Source organism: Anomalospiza imberbis, chromosome 21 (genome assembly GCF_031753505.1).
Source record: "Anomalospiza imberbis isolate Cuckoo-Finch-1a 21T00152 chromosome 21, ASM3175350v1, whole genome shotgun sequence".
NCBI classification, from domain to species: domain Eukaryota; kingdom Metazoa; phylum Chordata; class Aves; order Passeriformes; family Viduidae; genus Anomalospiza; species Anomalospiza imberbis.
Window position 1 is genome coordinate 972,990 of NC_089701.1, and position 17,791 is coordinate 990,780.

General features: G+C 55.2%; 1 protein-coding gene across 4 annotated transcripts in view; it reads left to right on the forward strand.

Moving 5' to 3' along the window:
* The window catches only part of NR6A1 (nuclear receptor subfamily 6 group A member 1), a 75,528-nt gene that overhangs the window by 45,975 nt on the left and 11,762 nt on the right, over positions 1 to 17,791 (forward strand). For 3 of the 4 annotated variants that reach the window (XM_068210900.1, XM_068210899.1, XM_068210901.1), the window contains 3 exons: positions 11,314 to 11,544; positions 15,882 to 15,937; positions 17,331 to 17,488. In XM_068210900.1, the coding sequence (XP_068067001.1) occupies positions 11,314 to 11,544; positions 15,882 to 15,937; positions 17,331 to 17,488 (445 nt within the window). Of the gene's footprint in view, positions 1 to 3,882; positions 4,021 to 11,313; positions 11,545 to 15,881; positions 15,938 to 17,330; positions 17,489 to 17,791 lie in introns of those variants that run through there. The other variant, XM_068210902.1, reaches the window with a different exon arrangement.

The following is a 17,791-nucleotide window of genomic DNA, read 5'->3' on the forward strand; positions in this document are numbered from 1 at the left end:
TGTTCGTTGCTTGAAATCAAATCCCCTTCGGTGTTGTCGTTCGGTCCGTGGCCAGCTCAGTGGTGTGGGGGCAGCCCTGGGTTTGTCGCCTTCAGCGCCGAGATGTGCTGGGTTTTGTTGTCGCAGCCCGGACTTTGTTCCTGCCACAAAGGGGCTGATGGCTCAAACTGCGGGGACACAACAGAGCCCCGATTGTCATGAAAATGGACAGAGCCCCGCTGCAGCGCGGGGAATTATGAAACTGTGGCCGTGGGTGGGAGAGCAAGAGCTCATGGAAGGGCTGCCCCTGTCCTGGGGCCACACAGCTCTGCCAACCCTGCTCTGCCCAAATTCGGGGTTTTCATCAAAGTTTCTGGGGTTGGCTGTGACAAGTGATGGTATTGGCAGAGAGTGTCCTGGGAGAGCTGGCCTGGCCTGGCCTGGCACTGTTCGATCCATTTTGATGGCTCATGATGCCACTTCGTCTCCATATTTCTGAGAAAGGTCACATCTTTTGAGAATTCCTTCTCTTTGGAATGATGATCTCATGGCACATCACCAGGGAACAGGGGGAGAGGGGCAGGACTTCCTCTTGCTTCCTGTGCCTGTCCCTTATGGCTTTAACATCAGGACAATAAATCCCTTGCAGGCAGCAGTGCCACTTGCCCACTTTTTGGCAATGCTTTTGGCTTTTACTGCTGTGAACTGGTGTCGTTATAAATTCTTAGGTGTTGGTTACAGTAGCATCAGGTTCTTCTGCCTGGGGTGGGAATTGGCTGATACAGGCTAAAATAAGAATCTTCTACTTTATTTTCCTTTTGCCCAGACTTGCTGCATGGCTGTTTGGGTCAGACAACAGAACTCTTTTTTCCTGTCTCTTCACCTGCCCTTTGCCCATTCCCAGTTGGCCTGTGATTTTACAGAATAGTTTTGGATCTCTGCAATTATTTTCTGCCCTTAAGGATTTCGTATGCATAAACTGCCGTGTGTATTTAATGTGAGTTTTGAATAATTTGGAATATTTTGGTTGTTTGGACAATTATCATTTTTCCCAGCCAGGTTTTGTCTATAATTGCAGTTACAGAAGTGGGGCGGGGTGGGGGGGTGGGTTTGTTTTGGAGGTTTATTTGGTGTGTGTGTTTTGGGTCCGAACAGCAGTTGTGGGAGCAACTTTGTGTTATCTGGAGATTAAGTTGCTTCATTTCAGCCTGCTGTGTCCACACCACGTTGTGGCTTTACAAAATAAGCACTCTGCATTCTGGTCACACTCCTCCGAGGGGTGCCGGGAGCCAGCGAAGGGCTCGCATGGGATGAAGAATGTGGAGCTCTGGGAGCAGCACAATTGCAAACAGCTGTGTCAATAGTGCACACAGGGCTGGCTTACCTTGGCCATGTGCTGCAGGGCGGCGGCACCGGCTCCTCAGCCAGCCCGGGTTTGGTGACTGATAAAGGAGAGGTCAGCCCCACGAGGGTCTCACTGACACAGAGCTGCACAGATTTACAACCTCAGCAAAGCAGTGCAGGGTGGGCTTGTGAGAGCCCGCTCCTGCAAAGGCACCTGCTGTGCAGCAATGCTGGGTTAAAAACAGGATTATGATAGAGAGAATCATGGAAGGGTTGGAGTTGGGGTTAGGGTTGGGGATGGGATTGGTGGCCAGATCCCCTGCCCAAGCAGGGTCAGCTGGAGCAGGGGGCCCAGGCTGCCAGGAGGACACCACTGAGCTCTGCCCTGCATGCTCACAAGGTTACTTGCATTGCTGGATGTCACCAGAAAGCAATAAAATTTCAGGCTTGGGATGGAGTGAAATATGACCTCTTTTGTTGCCTCTGTGCCTTGTTTATTCTAAGCCAGGCATTTCTCAGAGCACAGTTGGGTGCTGCAGTCCTCAGGACGAGGAACAGAAGCAAACTGTGGCTTTTGAGAAAAGCCAGTTTTGAGGTATCCAGACATCTGGATGACAGGTTGGATTGGGCATCAGAAGAAATGCTCTTGGGCCTTCCCTTAGACGCTGTGGTGTGGTGAGCATTGTTTTGGGCTGATCAAACACAGCTGAGCACCAGGACAGTTTATTGGGCACATGAGCTGCACTGTAGCCCAGGCTGAGTTCATCCCAGAGGGAGGATGAAGGGGCAGAAGAGCTTCATGAAAATATTTTCTGGTGCAGCCACACGTGGCTGTGTCTGATGAAGAGCTCACCATGATCAGTGCTGCCAGTGGTACCTGTTTTGAGGTGGCCAGCTAAATCAGTCATGGATTTATTGTGTTCCACTTTAACTCCAGTGTCTCAGCTGTGCAGACCCCTGCGAGGAGGGCTCCAGTCCCCTGCCCCACAGTGACCACCACCAAAGACCAAAGCAGCACCTGAATTCCCAGTCCTGGGGAACTGAAAGTCCCAGTCCATGTTCACAGTGCTCTGCCAGGTGTGGGCATGGGAAAGGGCTTCCCCAAGGGCACTGACCTGAGCATGGTGAGCTGTGCCTGTTGGCTGGTACGCCTGTGTCTGTACTGCTTTTCACTGGTGATAAAACAAAAGTTTTCAGCCAATACTTGTTATCAGTTTCATGAAATAATTTTCTGATTTAGGTTGGAAATAACCTTAAAGCTCACCCTGCCACGGGCAGTGACACCTTCCACTGGACCAGGTTGCTCCAAGCCCTGTTCAGCCTCACCTTGAACACGTCCAGGGATGGGGCAGCCACAGCTACTCTGGGCAACTTTTATCTTCATGCTGGGGATCCCTGGGTTTTGTTGATGTGTGTGTCAGTGGTACCTGTTTCACACCACAGTGAACAGCGCTCTCAACTTCCCTGGCAAGCTGGTGGAAGGACTGTGCAAACTGGTGGCCAGTGGTGATGGCTGGTGGCCAACAGCTGGTGGCCAATGGCCGGTAGTTGGTGGTGATGGCCAGTATCTGCTGCCTCCTGGCAACTGCCCAGGCCATGCCTCACGGCAGTGGCAGCAATCAGTCAGTCTGTCAGTCGTTCAGTCAGTCAGCCTGTTGGTCTGTCGGTCAGTCTGTCAGTTGGTCTGTCAGTCAGTCTGTCGGTTGGAGGATCGGTTTGTCAGCCGGTCGCTCAGTCTTGTGGTCGGTCGGTCGGTCGGTCTCAGCCGACCTGTCGGTCGGTCTCTCAGCCGGTCTGTTGGTCGGTCTCTCAGCCGGTCTGTCTGTCAGTCGGTCTCAGCCGACCTGTCAGTCGGTCTCAGCCGGTCTGTCTGTCGGTCGGTCTCTCAGCCGGTCAGTCTGTCGGTCGGTCTCTCAGCCGGTCTGTTGGTCGGTCTCTCAGCCGGTCAGTCTGTCGGTTGGTCTCTCAGCCGGTCTGTTGGTCGGTCTCTCAGCCGGTCTGTCTGTCGGTCGGTCTCTCAGCCGGTCAGTCTGTTGGTCGGTCTCTCAGCCGGTCTGTCGGTCGGTCTCTCAGCCGGTCTGTCGGTCGGTCTCTCAGCCGGTCAGTCTGTCGGTTGGTCTCTCAGCCGGTCAGTCTGTCGGTCGGTCTCTCAGCCGGTCAGTCTCTCGGTTGGTCTCTCAGCCGGTCTGTCGGTCGGTCTCTCAGCCGGTCTGTCGGTCGGTCTCTCAGCCGGTCTGTCGGTTGGTCTCTCAGCCGGTCTGTCGGTCGGTCGGTCTCTCAGCCGGTCTGTCTCTCGGTCGGTCTCAGCCGGTCTGTCTCTCGGTCGGTCTCAGCCGGTCTGTCTGTCGGTCGGTCTCTCAGCCGGTCTGTCTGTCGGTCGGTCTCTCAGCCGGTCTGTCGGTCGGTCGGTCTCTCAGCCGGTCATTCTGTCGGTCGGTCTCAGCCGGTCTGTCGGTCGGTCTCTCAGCCGGTCAGTCTCTCGGTCGGTCTCGGCCGGTCGCTCAGCCCCTCTGCCGGGCGGGCGGGGGCCCGGCCCCCCCGCGGGCCGGTGCGGCGGGGGCGGCGCTGACATCACGTCGTTAGCATAGGGCGGCCCGCGGCGGCGGCGATGGCCGAGCCGGGCTGCCCGCTCGCCGCCGCCATGAGGCGGCCCTAGGAGCCGGCCGGGGATGAAGCGGGACTCGACCTGCATGGAAGGTGAGCGGGGCCGGGCCTTTGTCCGGGCGGTGCCGCCGGAGGCTGCGCGGGCCCGGGGCCGCCGCCCCCCGCCGCTACCGGGCCGGGGCCGCCCCGTCCGGGCGCCCGCGGGGTGCGGCGTGCGGGGCCCGGACCGCGGCGTGCGGGGCCGCCCGGGACCGCGGGGACAAGGAGCCGTGAGGGCTTTCCCCTTTTCCTGCCTTCTCACGGCTCCCGGGGCGCGGGGGCCGGGCAGCGTAGCCCTGGGCTGCGAGCAGGATTATGCAATTAAAAAAAAAAAAAAGGGCATTAGTTTGTTTTGTGGCTTGATTTATTTATATTTTAAACTTCCTAATCCCTCCGACCATCTGGAGGAGCTTTTTTTAGTATCGTTAATTATGGATAGTATCGGGGTCACGGAGGCGCTTGGTAGCGCCCGCCCTCCCTCCCGGGACCGGCGCTGCCCCCCCCGGTATTTGCAGCCTTTTTTCCCCTCTGTGACTGAAGACAGCGGTAAAGCTCACCTTCAGAGTGAGGATGAAATATTTCAGGAGAGAACACTGCGTGTTTGGTAACACACGTTGGAGAAGTCGCTGTTTCGGTGGTGCCCAGGCCCTGCTCCCGCAGCCCGGACTGCTGGGGGTGGGGTTAGTTTCAGATTTTCTTAATTCAGCATCCTTCTCAGTGGTTGCACATCTAGACAGCTTCGATAGGGCCAAGAGGATAGGTTTTAGGGCAGGCAAGTCAGGGCTTCATCTTACCGCTTTGAAATGTACCAATTAAAAAAACCAAAGCAGTGTAACCCAGTCGTTAATTCAGAGCGTGCCGGCCGCGCTGGAGCCAGGGCAGGGAGCGCGCACGGAGCTTTATTTTGCTAAAATTGGATCAGCGAAAGTTGATGGCTTGAGAGAGCGACTGAACTCGGAGTCGGTCTGTGAGCGTGGGCAGCGCGACCGAGACCCTCGTGCGTGTCCCCAGCTGCGGTCCCGGCCATCGGGCACATTTTGGTGTGCGGGCTTTTGTTCCAAACTCTTTGTGCAACAACTGGCTGGAGTGAAGGATCCGTCCTCTCCCCGTCCCGCACAATGGAGCGGGCGGGGGTCCCGCAGCGCCCCGTGTCCCTCGGCAGCCCCCGCCCGCCGGGACGTGCGGTCCGTGGGGCGCGGGGCTGGGGTCGGGGTGAGGCAGCGCCGGGGCCGGGGCTCCCCTGCCCGGGAGGAGCTGCATTTCACAGATGAGTTTTTGATATGCAAATGGAGATGTGTCCCAGGCAGGGGAAGGGTGATGGGTTTCATCAGCTGCACGCTCTTGATTTATACCGAGCCGAAAAGGAGCAGCTGATGATTTCTGGGTGTTTTAATGGGGGTTTTCTTTTGATTGAACTCTGTTTGGGCAGAAACAGAATCAGGGTGGAATAAGACCGTGAGTTTGGGTTTTCATTACTGGAAAGGGAGAGCAGCGTGAGATGCACTGGCCATTCCTCTAGTGCAGCATTTCTCCTCTTTTCTTTCTAGTACTAACTTGTCTCTTTTTAAAATGAGATTCTCTGTGACTAGAACATCTTTTTACAGTACAGGGAATAAGGTTGCAGGCTTCCTCTTTCTTTCCCCTCCTACCTATATATATATTTTTTTTTTTTTTCTTTTACAGGAGGCTTGTCCATTTAAATTAACCTTTCTCCCAGCTGGGCACACAAATGTTTTTGTTTTAGTTCACAGAGGGTTAATTCTATTCAGCTCTCACCACGGCCGGCCTGATCCGGGGCAGCACAATCTGCTCTTTGAGCCGGGCTGGCCAGGCAGGACGCGGTGCCTTCGCCCGCCTCCAGCGTGGGGCTGGGACCCCCATCTGCGGGGTGATGGGGAGCAGGAGCGGGACGCCCCGGCCCTTTGTGCGCCCGGCCGCGGGCTCTGCCGCCGAGCTCGCTGCCGTCCCGAGCAGGGGGCAACGCACAGAAAATTTAATCCCTGTGTTCATCGATTATAAGTTAAAAAAAAAAAAAAAAAAGGCCCCTGAAGCAAAGGCGCCTGGTTTGGGGGTGGGCTTGTTTGGACAATGCAGCGCTTCACACTGAGGGGGGAGTTCCTCCAGTTCTGGGGCTTGAATTTCACAGGATGGTTTTCTTGAAACTAAAAATTGACAGTGAGAAACATCGTTAGGAAAAATAGAGGGAAAAAGAAACCCCAACACTTTTGTTTGTGTTCCAGGCATCACCAGAGGCGAGAGGAGAGTGAGATGCGGTTGGGATTTAAGTAACACATGTGTGAGATCTCCCCCTCTGCCCCCCTCCCCAAACAGCTGGTATTTAGCAGCTTGAGATTTAAACCCAGCTAAAGGGTGCTGCAGGGGGCTGCGATAGGGTCAGTTAATCAAGAAGCAAATAACTGGCACACTGCTGAAAAGATGTTAAATATATATTAATGAATTGCAGTGCTGAGTGTTGCCTGTAATTTTTTCTCAGCTGTAAAAGATTTTCTTGGCTGTAAATTCACGTTCTGTTTTATAAATGGGAAGTTTTGCCTGTGGCAGCTTTTTTCGTTCTCCCTCTTGCTTTCCAGCCAGGCCAAATCCCAGCACCGTCTGCTCTGGGATTTGGGTGAGGGGTTGCGCCTTCACTTTTGGCCTTACTTTTGGAAATAAACCCTTTGTTTCTCTTCCATCGTAAAGCAGCACTATGGACAATCCCCCAAGCCGGCTGCACCAGCACGCCGCCAGGTTTCCAAGGTAAATCTCACAGGGAGCTGTAGTTGCTGTAGAGTTTTCAGTCGGGTCTCCAGGGGTGGCTGTGAGCCCCCGGCAGCCTGGGGACCTGCAGCCAGCCCCTGGTCCCCTCCCGGAATGCGGCGGTGCCACTCCCCCGCTCCCAGCAAGGACTGCTCGGGCTGTTTGTCCTCAGCGCTGGCTCAGGTGGGAGCCGGGACAGGGATGTGCTGGCTGTGTGTCCCCATGCTTCAGTTTATTTGCTGTGTGTTTTAGAATCTCATTCATGTGCCGTAGTGCTTTCTCTTTGGGTCTTTGCTATGTGTTTCAGCAGGATTGTAAGATATTTCCTTTTGGAATTTCACAGGAATTTTCTTTAAAAAATTATCAAGACTGCTCATTTTGTTGAGGGCAAAGGGCAGTTTCTTGAAAAATATAATGTATTGCTTTTGCTATTTGTCTTATAAAATATAGATGAGGAGAGGTTTTTTTTTTCCTCTTTTTTACTCCATCTTCTGTGATTCTTGTGTAGCATCATCATATTATTGGAGAATTTACATTGTACGTGGTATGAAACCTACCATGACCTCTGAAAACAATACATCCTTTAATGTGGCTTCGGGGAGGGGCTAGCGAGGGAGTAGCCATAAAAATCTTCAGGGTTCAAGATGAGGTTGAGATTTTTGTGAGTGCTTTTGTCGTAGCAGCAACTGTTTGATTTAGTGGCCCCTGCTACAATGGGTTGGGAGAACAAAGCCAGAATATCCCGTGTATGAGTTTGTTAAATGTAAGACCCATCAGGAAAATTCGGTAGGGGGGTAGGGGGAAGCTTCCTCGGCTCCCTCTCTGAAATAAAACAGGTATTTGAAAAAAAATCTTATCAATTGCTTTGTACCCTAATCTGTGTTGTCTTGTGTAGCGTTTGAAACCAGAGGAATCAGTGAGATGAGAGGTGACAGAGACAGGGAGGAGGGAGGGCTTATTCTCTTAAAAATCTGTTGATATTCTAGTGAAATTTCAAGGTTAAGGAAGTTCAGAGCACCCGCAGTGCAAAACTGCTTTAGATTTGCTCGTGCTTTGCCATTTCTGTGAAGTCCTGTGGTTCTGCCCCATCTCTCCCATCCTTCGCCCACACCAGGCGCTGCATTACGTGGGGTGAAAACTGGCAAAGGTCGGGAACGGCAAACCCGTGGGCACAGGGCAGCAGCGTGGCCATGGTCCCTGCGGGGTCTTTTTAAAGATCTAAACCTCTAAGACTTTGTGTAGGCCACCATTTTTCGTCTCCCAGTTTTGTTTGTGGGGAGCACACACCTCTGTTGTCCCTGGGGTCTGTCTTTGTTCCCGGGGTGTGCCGCTGCCGTTTCCAGCTTTAACCTGGGAAGCCGAGGAGCAGTTTCTGCTGGAGGTGTGTGCGGTTCCTGTGGCCGGGGGGCCACTCACACCATCTCCCCCTTCGGCTGGGGAGATGGGGACGGCGAGGGAAGGGTTCTGATTCCTCCTCGCTTTAATCATCCGGGCTTCCCACACTGCCTGCGTGACGGCCCTATTCTTCCCACAACAAAACGAGCTGTGCCTGGAAACGAGCCCTCATTGACGTGGTCAGCCGGGGCCGCCCGGCTGAGGAGGGAGCGCTGGGGCTGTGCCGTGGTGCCGGAGCAGCCCGGCGTGTCCTGCCGTGGGCCGTGCGTGGGAGCCGGTGGCGATTCCCTGGTCCTGCCCGGCCGTGCCCCCCGAGTCCGGCCGCTGCTGCTGACCCCGGGATTTATGGCACTGCTGTGCGAGCAGGGGGAGGGCCAGGAGTTAAGCTGAGGCTGGGCTAAACCCTGCAGATAGAGGACTCCTCTGTCCTGGCTAATCCCCGGCCCCCTCCCCGCGTTTATCAGATTGCCGAAGGTGGAGATTATGCACTTGGTGGCTACAAAGTCATGTTTAGCTGGCTCCCTTCAGAGATGCTCAGATAGCCCAATCCTGATCTGCACCCACATTCCTTTGGGTTCAGCACATACCTGAGGTGGTCTGTCATGTGAAACTGGGAATGTTTTGGTGCAAATCAGGAATGTTTCTTCACTTAAAGTCTGTGTTTCCTTTGTTCATCCCTTTATTTTAATGTTTTATAGCAGTTAAATTTGCAGAACAGTGCAAATGTGCTTGCTGTGCATGGCAAACCTTTTAGAGATTAACACAGATTGGTTCTGGTTTCTACTGGGTTTAAGCTCTGGAGAAAGCTGCTTGTGAGTAGGAGCAGCTGGTTTAGATTTTTGCTTGGCTTGTGTAACTGAAAACTGGTTTAATTTCTGGTCCCAATACATTTGGCTCATTCAGTTCTCTTGCATTCACATGTGCTGCAGTAGTAAGAAGCTACACCCTGGTTTGTTAGCTTGCTTGGGCTTTATTGAGGCTAGAGAAGACTTCACTGTGACTCTTACCTCCTGCTGCTCCGAAAATGCATCCTGTAGATAAACACCTTTGTCTCAGAAAACTCCCTGGTCAAATCTAGATGAGGACAGTCAGGCTGGGTGCTGTGCTGGAGCGAGTTTGACTCAGCTCATCTTCACAAGCGGTGCTGCCCAAAGGCTGGGGCAGGTCTGTGTCCAGACAGGAGCAGTGGGTGTGGGCAGCACCCGAGGTGTGGGTTTGTGCAGCTGTGTCTGCCCACTCTGAGCTCCCCGTTGGCTCCCAGGCTGGATGGTGGGCGCGGGGAGCTGCCGTGCCCTGCTCTGTCCCCAGGCAGCCACAGAGAGCCCGTGCCACCTCCTGGGTCCTGCTGGGCCGTGGGTGTTTCTGCCCCTGTGGGCAATGGCACTGTCCTGCCTTCAGGCCAAGGAACACCAGAGGCAGCCTGGTTTAACCCGCATCCCTAGGAAGGGTGTGATGGAGCGAGAAGCAGCACAGTGGTTCCTTTCTCTTCTCAGGGCCTGGCTCAGCCAGGGTGATCTAGTCATCTGGATAGTGCCTGTTTGGCATTTGGGAAAGCAACCCCATGGAGAATACTGGAATACTGCACATTTGTGTGTCCCTGAATGTATTTGAATAGCTCCCACCTTTGCAGTGCAGATCTGTTAGCAACTGTTGGGATTTTAATGGGTTAAACCACAATGTGGGGGCTGGGGGCAGCTTGGCCTGGTGTGCAAAGGGTTAAACTGTTGAGCTGTGAAACATCTGCTACAGGAAGAGCTGCTGGTGCAAGTTGCTGGCATTATTTTAAGCATAGCTGGCTTGGTTGAGGTGAGGTTTAGGCCTCCCTACGCAGTTTGAGGTGATGAGATTCTGGGTGAGCTGCCGGGGTCTCTCCACCATCATTTCCTTCTTCCTTTCTGTGTGACAGCCCTGCCTGGACTCCTCACTGAGAGAGCACCATCTCTGCTCTCTCCCTCAGGCAGCGTTAGAGTCCTAAAATACTGAATTGAATGTGGCAGCTCCTATTGCGGAGAGCCCTGAAATTTACATTTTTAGTCATCCAAAGGCTTTTCAAAGATTTGGGAAAGAGTCTGTAAAATCACATGGCTGTGGCTTAGCTGTACGATGGTTTCTGTAACGATGTTCTCTTGGGTTCTGGGCGGTGGCTCATGCCCCTGGAGTCTGTGAGATGTGACAGGATTTCACAGTCACTGGTGTCTGCCAGGTTTCTGCGTTTGCACACCCTGCTCTGTGCAGTTGAGGTGGGACAGTTCAGAACCCTCTTTTCCCACTGGAGTTTCTGTCCCTTTCTGCTAAGAACAGCAGGAAGATCCATGGAGACTGCTGGGGAGAGCCCCAAGGGTCCTGCCTGCAGTGGGGAAGGGAAGGATGGAGCTGCCCCCGTGGGATGGATCCTCAGGGAAGGAGGGAGCTGCCCCTGTGGGATGGATCCTAGTGGGAAGGAGGGATCTGCCCCTGTGGGATGGATCCTCAGGGAAGGAGGGAGCTGCCCCTGTGGGATGGATCCTAATGGGAAGGAGGGATCTGCCCCTGTGGGATGGATCCTCACGGGAAGGAGGGAGCTGCCCCTGTGGGATGGATCCTAGTGGGAAGGAGGGAGCTGCCCTGTGGGATGGATCCTCACGGGCTCACCGTGGCTGCCCTGTGGGATGGATCCTCACGGGCTCGCTGTGGCTGCTCCTGTGGGATGGATCCTAATGGGAAGGAGGGAGCTGCCCTGTGGGATGGATCCTCACGGGCTCACCGTGGCTTCCCCTGTGGGATGGATCCTAATGGGAAGGAGGGAGCTGCCCCTGTGGGATGGATCCTCACGGGCTCACCATGGCTGCCCTGTGGGATGGATCCTAATGGGAAGGAGGGAGCTGCCCCTGTGGGATGGATCCTCACGGGCTCGCTGTGGCTGCTCCTGTGGGATGGATCCTAATGGGAAGGAGGGATCTGCCCCTGTGGGATGGATCCTCACGGGCTCGCTGTGGCTGCTCCTGTGGGATGGATCCTAATGGGAAGGAGGGATCTGCCCCTGTGGGATGGATCCTCACGGGCTCGCCGTGGCTGCCCTGTGGGATGGATCCTCACGGGAAGGAGGGAGCTGCCCCTGTGGGATGGATCCTCACGGGCTCACCGTGGCTGCCCCTCAGTCAGACCGACCTGACAGAAATGCCGGCTCCTCCTCAAAGCTTCCCTCTTGCCTTGCAGATGAGCGGGTGGATCAGCGAACCTGCCTGATCTGCGGGGACAGGGCCACGGGGCTGCACTATGGCATCATCTCCTGCGAGGGCTGCAAGGGCTTCTTCAAGAGGAGCATCTGCAACAAGCGGGTGTACCGATGCAGCCGGGACAAGAACTGCGTCATGTCCCGCAAGCAGCGCAACAGGTGCCAGTACTGCCGGCTGCTCAAGTGCCTCCAGATGGGCATGAACCGCAAAGGTAACGGCACGGCCCTGCCACGGCCACGGGGGAGGCACAGAGCGGGGACAGGGCCACCGTGGGGGCTGCCCTTCCCTCGGCTGCCCTCCCTCAGCCCTCTTGTACGGCAATTCTGCCTCCGAAACTCCCGGCAAAAACACCCCAAAACTTCAGCAAAATCGTGCGTGGATTAGAAATGATGCACAGGTGCTAAGTTCTGAGCTACTTCATTCCTGTATGGAGGAAAAATCTGTATGAATTGAAAGCACGTATAGATATTTTGAGAATATTTGTATTTACACTGAGCAAAGTGGTCACTGTTTCCATGCTTCAGTCAACTAACAAGGCAAAAATTAAAGCAGTTGAACAGGCTTTTAGAATCCCAAGAGATCTTACCTGTTTGCTGTCGTGGGTGCTCAGACCAGCAGCTGCTGCCCACGGGTGAGGTGTGAGGGTTTTCCCTGACCACCGGCTCTGCTGGGAACAGTTGTGGTCTGGGTAAGGGATGGCCACCCCGATCCCCACGTGTGCAGAGCTGGTGGAAAGCTGTGGTGGCACCTGCAGGATGGGCAGTCTGAAGTAATTCAGAAATTAGTAATAAAGAGCGGGCTGTGGTTGATTTTGGTGTCACGTCCCTACTCCTCACTCCAGTCTTTCATGTGTTTAACCTCTGGAGCTGCTGTTACCTGTTAAAAGCAGGGATTCCTTGGTTGGACGGCACAAGTGGCAGCTGGCTGTGCTGCCCTGGCCATGCAGTGAGGCAGGGCAGTGGCCATCCCGCTTGCCACAGCCCAGTGTCACCACATGGCTTTAGGTGTGGCTGTTGCTGGCCTCTGGGCCACCGCTCATGCGACAGCCGCCTGTCAGAGGCACGGAACCGTCATCAGTTCACGGCAGATCCACCGGGATCCTCCTTAGAAAATGCATCGCGGCGAGATGGGAGAGCTGTGACCAGGGGCTGTGCTCTGGGTCTGGGGGCGGCTCAGAGCCCCTCACCTGGGGGTCGGGGCTGTGCTCTGGGTCTGGGGGTGGCTCAGAGCCCCTCACCTGGGGGTCGGGGCTGTGCTCTGGGTCTGGGGGTGGCTCAGAGCCCCTCACCTGGGGGTCGGGGCTGTGCTGTGGGTCTGGGGGCGGCTCAGAGCCCCTCACCTGTGGGTCGGGGCTGTGCTGTGGGTCTGGGGGCGGCTCAGAGCCCCTCACCCGGGGGTCGGGGCTGTGCTCTGGGTCTGGGGGCGGCTCAGAGCCCCTCACCCGGGGGTTAGGGCTGTGCTGTGGGTCTGGGGGCGGCTCAGAGCCCTCACCTGGGGTCGAGGCTGTGCTGTGGGTCTGGGGGCGGCTCAGAGCCCCTCACCTGGGGTCGAGGCTGTGCTCTGGGTCTGGGGGCGGCTCAGAGCCCCTCACCTGGGGGTCGGGGCTGTGCTGTGGGTCTGGGGGCGGCTCAGAGCCCCTCACCTGGGGGTCGGGGCTGTGCTGTGGGTCTGGGGGCAGCGCGGGGCCCTCACCCGGGGGTCGGGGCTGTGCTCTGGGTCTGGGGGTGGCTCAGAGCCCCTCACCTGGGGGTCGGGGCTGTGCTCTGGGTCTGGGGGTGGCTCAGAGCCCCTCACCTGGGGGTCGGGGCTGTGCTCTGGGTCTGGGGGTGGCTCAGAGCCCCTCACCTGGGGGTCGGGGCTGTGCTGTGGGTCTGGGGGCGGCTCAGAGCCCCTCACCTGGGGGTCGGGGCTGTGCTCTGGGTCTGGGGGTGGCTCAGAGCCCCTCACCTGGGGGTCGGGGCTGTGCTCGGGGTCTGGGGGTGGCTCAGAGCCCCTCACCTGGGGGTCGGGGCTGTGCTCTGGGTCTGGGGGCGGCTCAGAGCCCCTCACCTGGGGGTCGGGGCTGTGCTCTGGGTCTGGGGGTGGCTCAGAGCCCCTCACCTGGGGGTCGGGGCTGTGCTCTGGGTCTGGGGGTGGCTCAGAGCCCCTCACCTGGGGGTCGGGGCTGTGCTCGGGGTCTGGGGGTGGCTCAGAGCCCCTCACCTGGGGGTCGGGGCTGTGCTCTGGGTCTGGGGGCGGCTCAGAGCCCCTCACCTGGGGGTCGGGGCTGTGCTCTGGGTCTGGGGGTGGCTCAGAGCCCCTCACCTGGGGGTCGGGGCTGTGCTCGGGGTCTGGGGGTGGCTCAGAGCCCCTCACCTGGGGGTCGGGGCTGTGCTCTGGGTCTGGGGGTGGCTCAGAGCCCCTCACCTGTGGGTCGGGGCTGTGCTCTGGGTCTGGGGGCGGCTCAGAGCCCCTCACCTGGGGGTCGGGGCTGTGCTCTGGGTCTGGGGGTGGCTCAGAGCCCCTCACCTGGGGGTCGGGGCTGTGCTGTGGGTCTGGGGGCGGCTCAGAGCCCCTCACCTGGGGGTCGGGGCTGTGCTGTGGGTCTGGGGGCAGCGCGGGGCCCTCACCTGGGGCTGGCTCTCACCTGCGGGGGCGCAGCGCCACCTGCCGGCCGCGCGCCCGCCCTCCCTGCTCCCTTCCTCTTCCTCCTCTTCCTCCTCTTCCTCCTCTTCCTCCTCTTCCTCCTCTTCCTCCTCTTCCTCCTCTTCCTCCTCTTCCTCCTCTTCCTCCTCTTCCTCCTCTTCCTCCTCTTCTCTTCATTTTCTCCTTTCCTTTTTCTTCCTTCTCCCAGCAGCCGTGTGAATTTCACTCCCCACCGGTGTCTCTGCCACGGCGGGGAGGCCGCAGGCAGCCCTGAAGGTCCTCAGTAATTTTTCAATTCAGATAAGGTGCAGAGCTTAGCATGCTTTGAGGAAACTGGCTGTCATGCAGCCCAGCCAGGACCAGCACCAGGATGATATTCCATCTGTATTTGGGAACCATTCATGAGGCCTTTTTGATGGACCACCAGCAAAAACATTCCTACATTTTGTTGCCGGTGTAAGCTATTGTCTGCTAAAATAATGCTTTGAAATCAAAAGACCATGATAATTTATGCCCAGGGCTCATAATGGAATGAGCTGAAGGAAAGCTTCTAAATCACAGTTAGTGGTAAAATATCTTGGAAAATGAGAAAAATTCCCCCAGAATTCCCATAGTTTCAGTAAATTAGAAAACCTGAAGGGGGTAATAGCTAACTATGGCAGCTTTGTTTACTTTTTGGTTTTTTTTAAGTGAGAACCTGATATTTTTTTAAAGAGCTTTCATAGGAAATAAACAGCCAGTGCTGTGCATTGCTCAGGTTGGTGGTTGGGGTTTGGGGTTCAGGTCAGTGGCAGTTCAGGTCCCGTGGCCCTCTCCTCTGCCCTGCTGAGGCACTCCCTGAGCTGCAGGAGCAGCCTCGAGGCACACGAGCAGGATTTGAGCTGAGGATATCTCAAACCAAGCAGCAGCGTGGCGTTTCTGGGACAGAAACTTTTGCTTAAATTTTGTGTCACTTTCTGCTCCGGGAGGGCCTCCTGCAGCCCCTGTGCCAGGCAGGGTGAGGCCGTGCAGCAGCAAGGTCACCGTGCAGCTGGGGAGAGCCTCCTGCCAAGTCTGGCCAGGTCGTGGTGGGAAAGAGATCGGGCCCTGATAAACGGGGACCTGGCAGGGGGGGACACGGGGAGCAGGGCTGCCATTGCCTTCTGCAGAGAGAAAAGCAAGGAACACAAACTGCTCCAGGTTAATCCCCGTAGCTGGATTTCACTACAGCTCCCTGGAAATTGATTAAAGAGCCTTAAAAATGCAGCTGAGAAATGAGGCTGCCCCTCTGAAATGGAGCTGTGCAGCTCGGGGTGGTAACTTGAGTTTTAAACAGTGGCTTTGCAAGCAACCAGCAGGGTCAAACATCTCCCCTCCGTTTTCTGCGGTGGCTGTAGCAGATGTGACGCTCTGAAGTGGGAGCAGGGCTAGCAGCCAGCAGTGCAGTGCTTTGTGTCTGTGTTGGTGGCAGGCTGGTGGTGGCTCTCTGGTGGGCTCTGGCTCGTGGTGCTTCACGGGGCTGTGGGTGGTGCAGTTGGACGTGCTGGCCTCCACATCTCATTTTCCAGCAGTCCTGGGCATTCACTGGGTTATTTCCAGGGGTCAGATAGGGTTCCTTACTGTGTGCCACTTCTCAAATTATGCTGGAATTAATTGTGATAAAGGGTTGCTATTTCTTCATTACCTGTCACTCAAGGAGCACATGAAGAAACTGAAATCCTTGAGGAATGCTTGTAGGCCCATTGATATGTGTGTGCCTTTTTGGGGTGGGAACCATGGTGTGTGCTGCTCAAGCGCTGGAGGTTTCTCTGTAAACTTCTTGAATGAAATAAATGAATCTTTTAAGGTATAAAAACTTCTTTCAACATAAACAGGTATCTGCTTACATACTTTGGGAATACCTGGCAGTAGTGTTCCTCACCAAGGTTCGGTTGTGTCTTTCAGCAATCAGGGAGGATGGCATGCCAGGAGGCAGAAACAAAAGCATCGGACCTGTCCAGGTGAGCGCGTGTGGCTGTCCCTCCGTGGTTCCCTTCAGCTTTTGGTCTCCTGGCCTTGGCTGGGCTGGGCTCAGACCACAGCAGCAGCTCAGCCTGCGCTGGGGCTGGCTTGGTTGAGCCTCCATCACCCCTGCTGTGCCTCCTGCTGGCGTGGCAGGGCTCTGGCTCTGTCAGAAACACGTCAGGAGCTGTAGATTGGTGAACAGAGCTGGGTGCTGCCTGGACACATGGACAGGCTCGCTGCACCCTGTCCTTTGTGAGCCACACAAGGGCGTCTGTCCCTCCATGACTCCCGTAAATCTCAGGCTGCCTGCTGCAATCCCTTCAGCTGTGGCAAGCAGGGCACCAGTGAGTGTCTGTCTGATTGATGGCACAGCTTGTCCAGAGATGCCTTGTAAAGGCGAGGGAATGCAGCACAGCAGCTTGTGCCGCACGTCTCAGAAATGATGGCCATTTCCAGCTTGCTTCTGGAAGAGGGGTCTTTTAAAAGTTTACTGTTTATTTTAGCAAAATAGAAATAACACTGAAAGCAATTTCTGTGGGTCTGAGTGCCTGGGAAGGAGCCCTCAGCCCAGCCCAAAGCGTGAGGAGCCAAGCAAGCACCGCTCTGCCCTGTTGGGCAGTGTCAGACACAGCCTGCCTGGAACCACACAAACCTGTTTCCTGCTGTTTGCATTAAGGGACATACTCAGAATTTTAAAAAAAGATGCCTCTAAATTTGTGTTGCATTTCCCCATTAGAGGTGGAACATTCCTCCAGGAGCATGCCTAGCACTTTCTTGAAACTTTATATTGCAGTGAACGCAATGTTACAAAATTTTTACTCTATTTTAGCTTTATACATGTTGCTCTCTAGAACTTAAGTATTAGATACTCAATTGCTACTTCAGGTGCCACCTGGTTCTTATCTGGAGGAAAATAGGGAGCTCTTGTCTCCCTGTAAATGTTTTCCTGACTGATTTTATGTGTGTCACCTTGCCTCTCTTGATTGCTTTATCAAACCAGAGCCTGCCCCACCTCCTGTTTGCCATTCCCTCTGCCAGTCCTGAGTGATGTTCCCAATGCACTGGCCTCAATTACTCCCAGGTTTTTCACGGTGTGACAGTGGCTGATTTACAGCTCGTTGCCATGTCCATGTGACATCATCTTTTCATGTGTCAGTTCCTGCCTGCTGTGCTGCCCTCACTTTAACAGTACTGCTGGAGCTGGAGGCCACCACGATTACCTGTAAATAGAATTTTCCACGTGTGCTGTTAAATGCAGGAGAAGGATGTGGTACCTGCAGGGGGTGGGAGGGTCAGCCCTGTTGGATGTGCCTGAACAGGGTGTTTGCCAACAGAGGCTCTGCGTTTCTCTTCCCAGCCAAAGTAACCATTGTGTCCTGTATTTGACAGATATCAGAGGAAGAGATTGAGAGAATTATGTCTGGGCAAGAATTTGAGGGAGAGGCAAACATGTCATGGAGCAACAACGGAGACAGTGACCATAGCTCCCCTGGAAATGGCGTTTCTGAGAGCAACCAGCCTTCACCTGTTTCTACTCCATCTTCAAGGTGGGAATGACCCCTGGAAGAATTTGGTGTTACAGGAATCTTGGATTGCTTTCCCTGAGTGATACTTGGGGTCAGTGTAGGGAAAACATGTGTGTGCATCTTTGTGTACACTGGTCATGCAGCAGGTTCTTACCTCTCTGATTGTGTTCTATGACAAACAGTCACCAGGTTGAAGAGACTTGAACTGGGAAATGAGATGTTTGTGAGCAAAGGAAGGCAATCTTGAGTTACAATTATATTTAAAATATACCTCAGTTCGTATTGTTTGTGTTTTCTGCAGATCTTGAGAACTTGATCACCTTT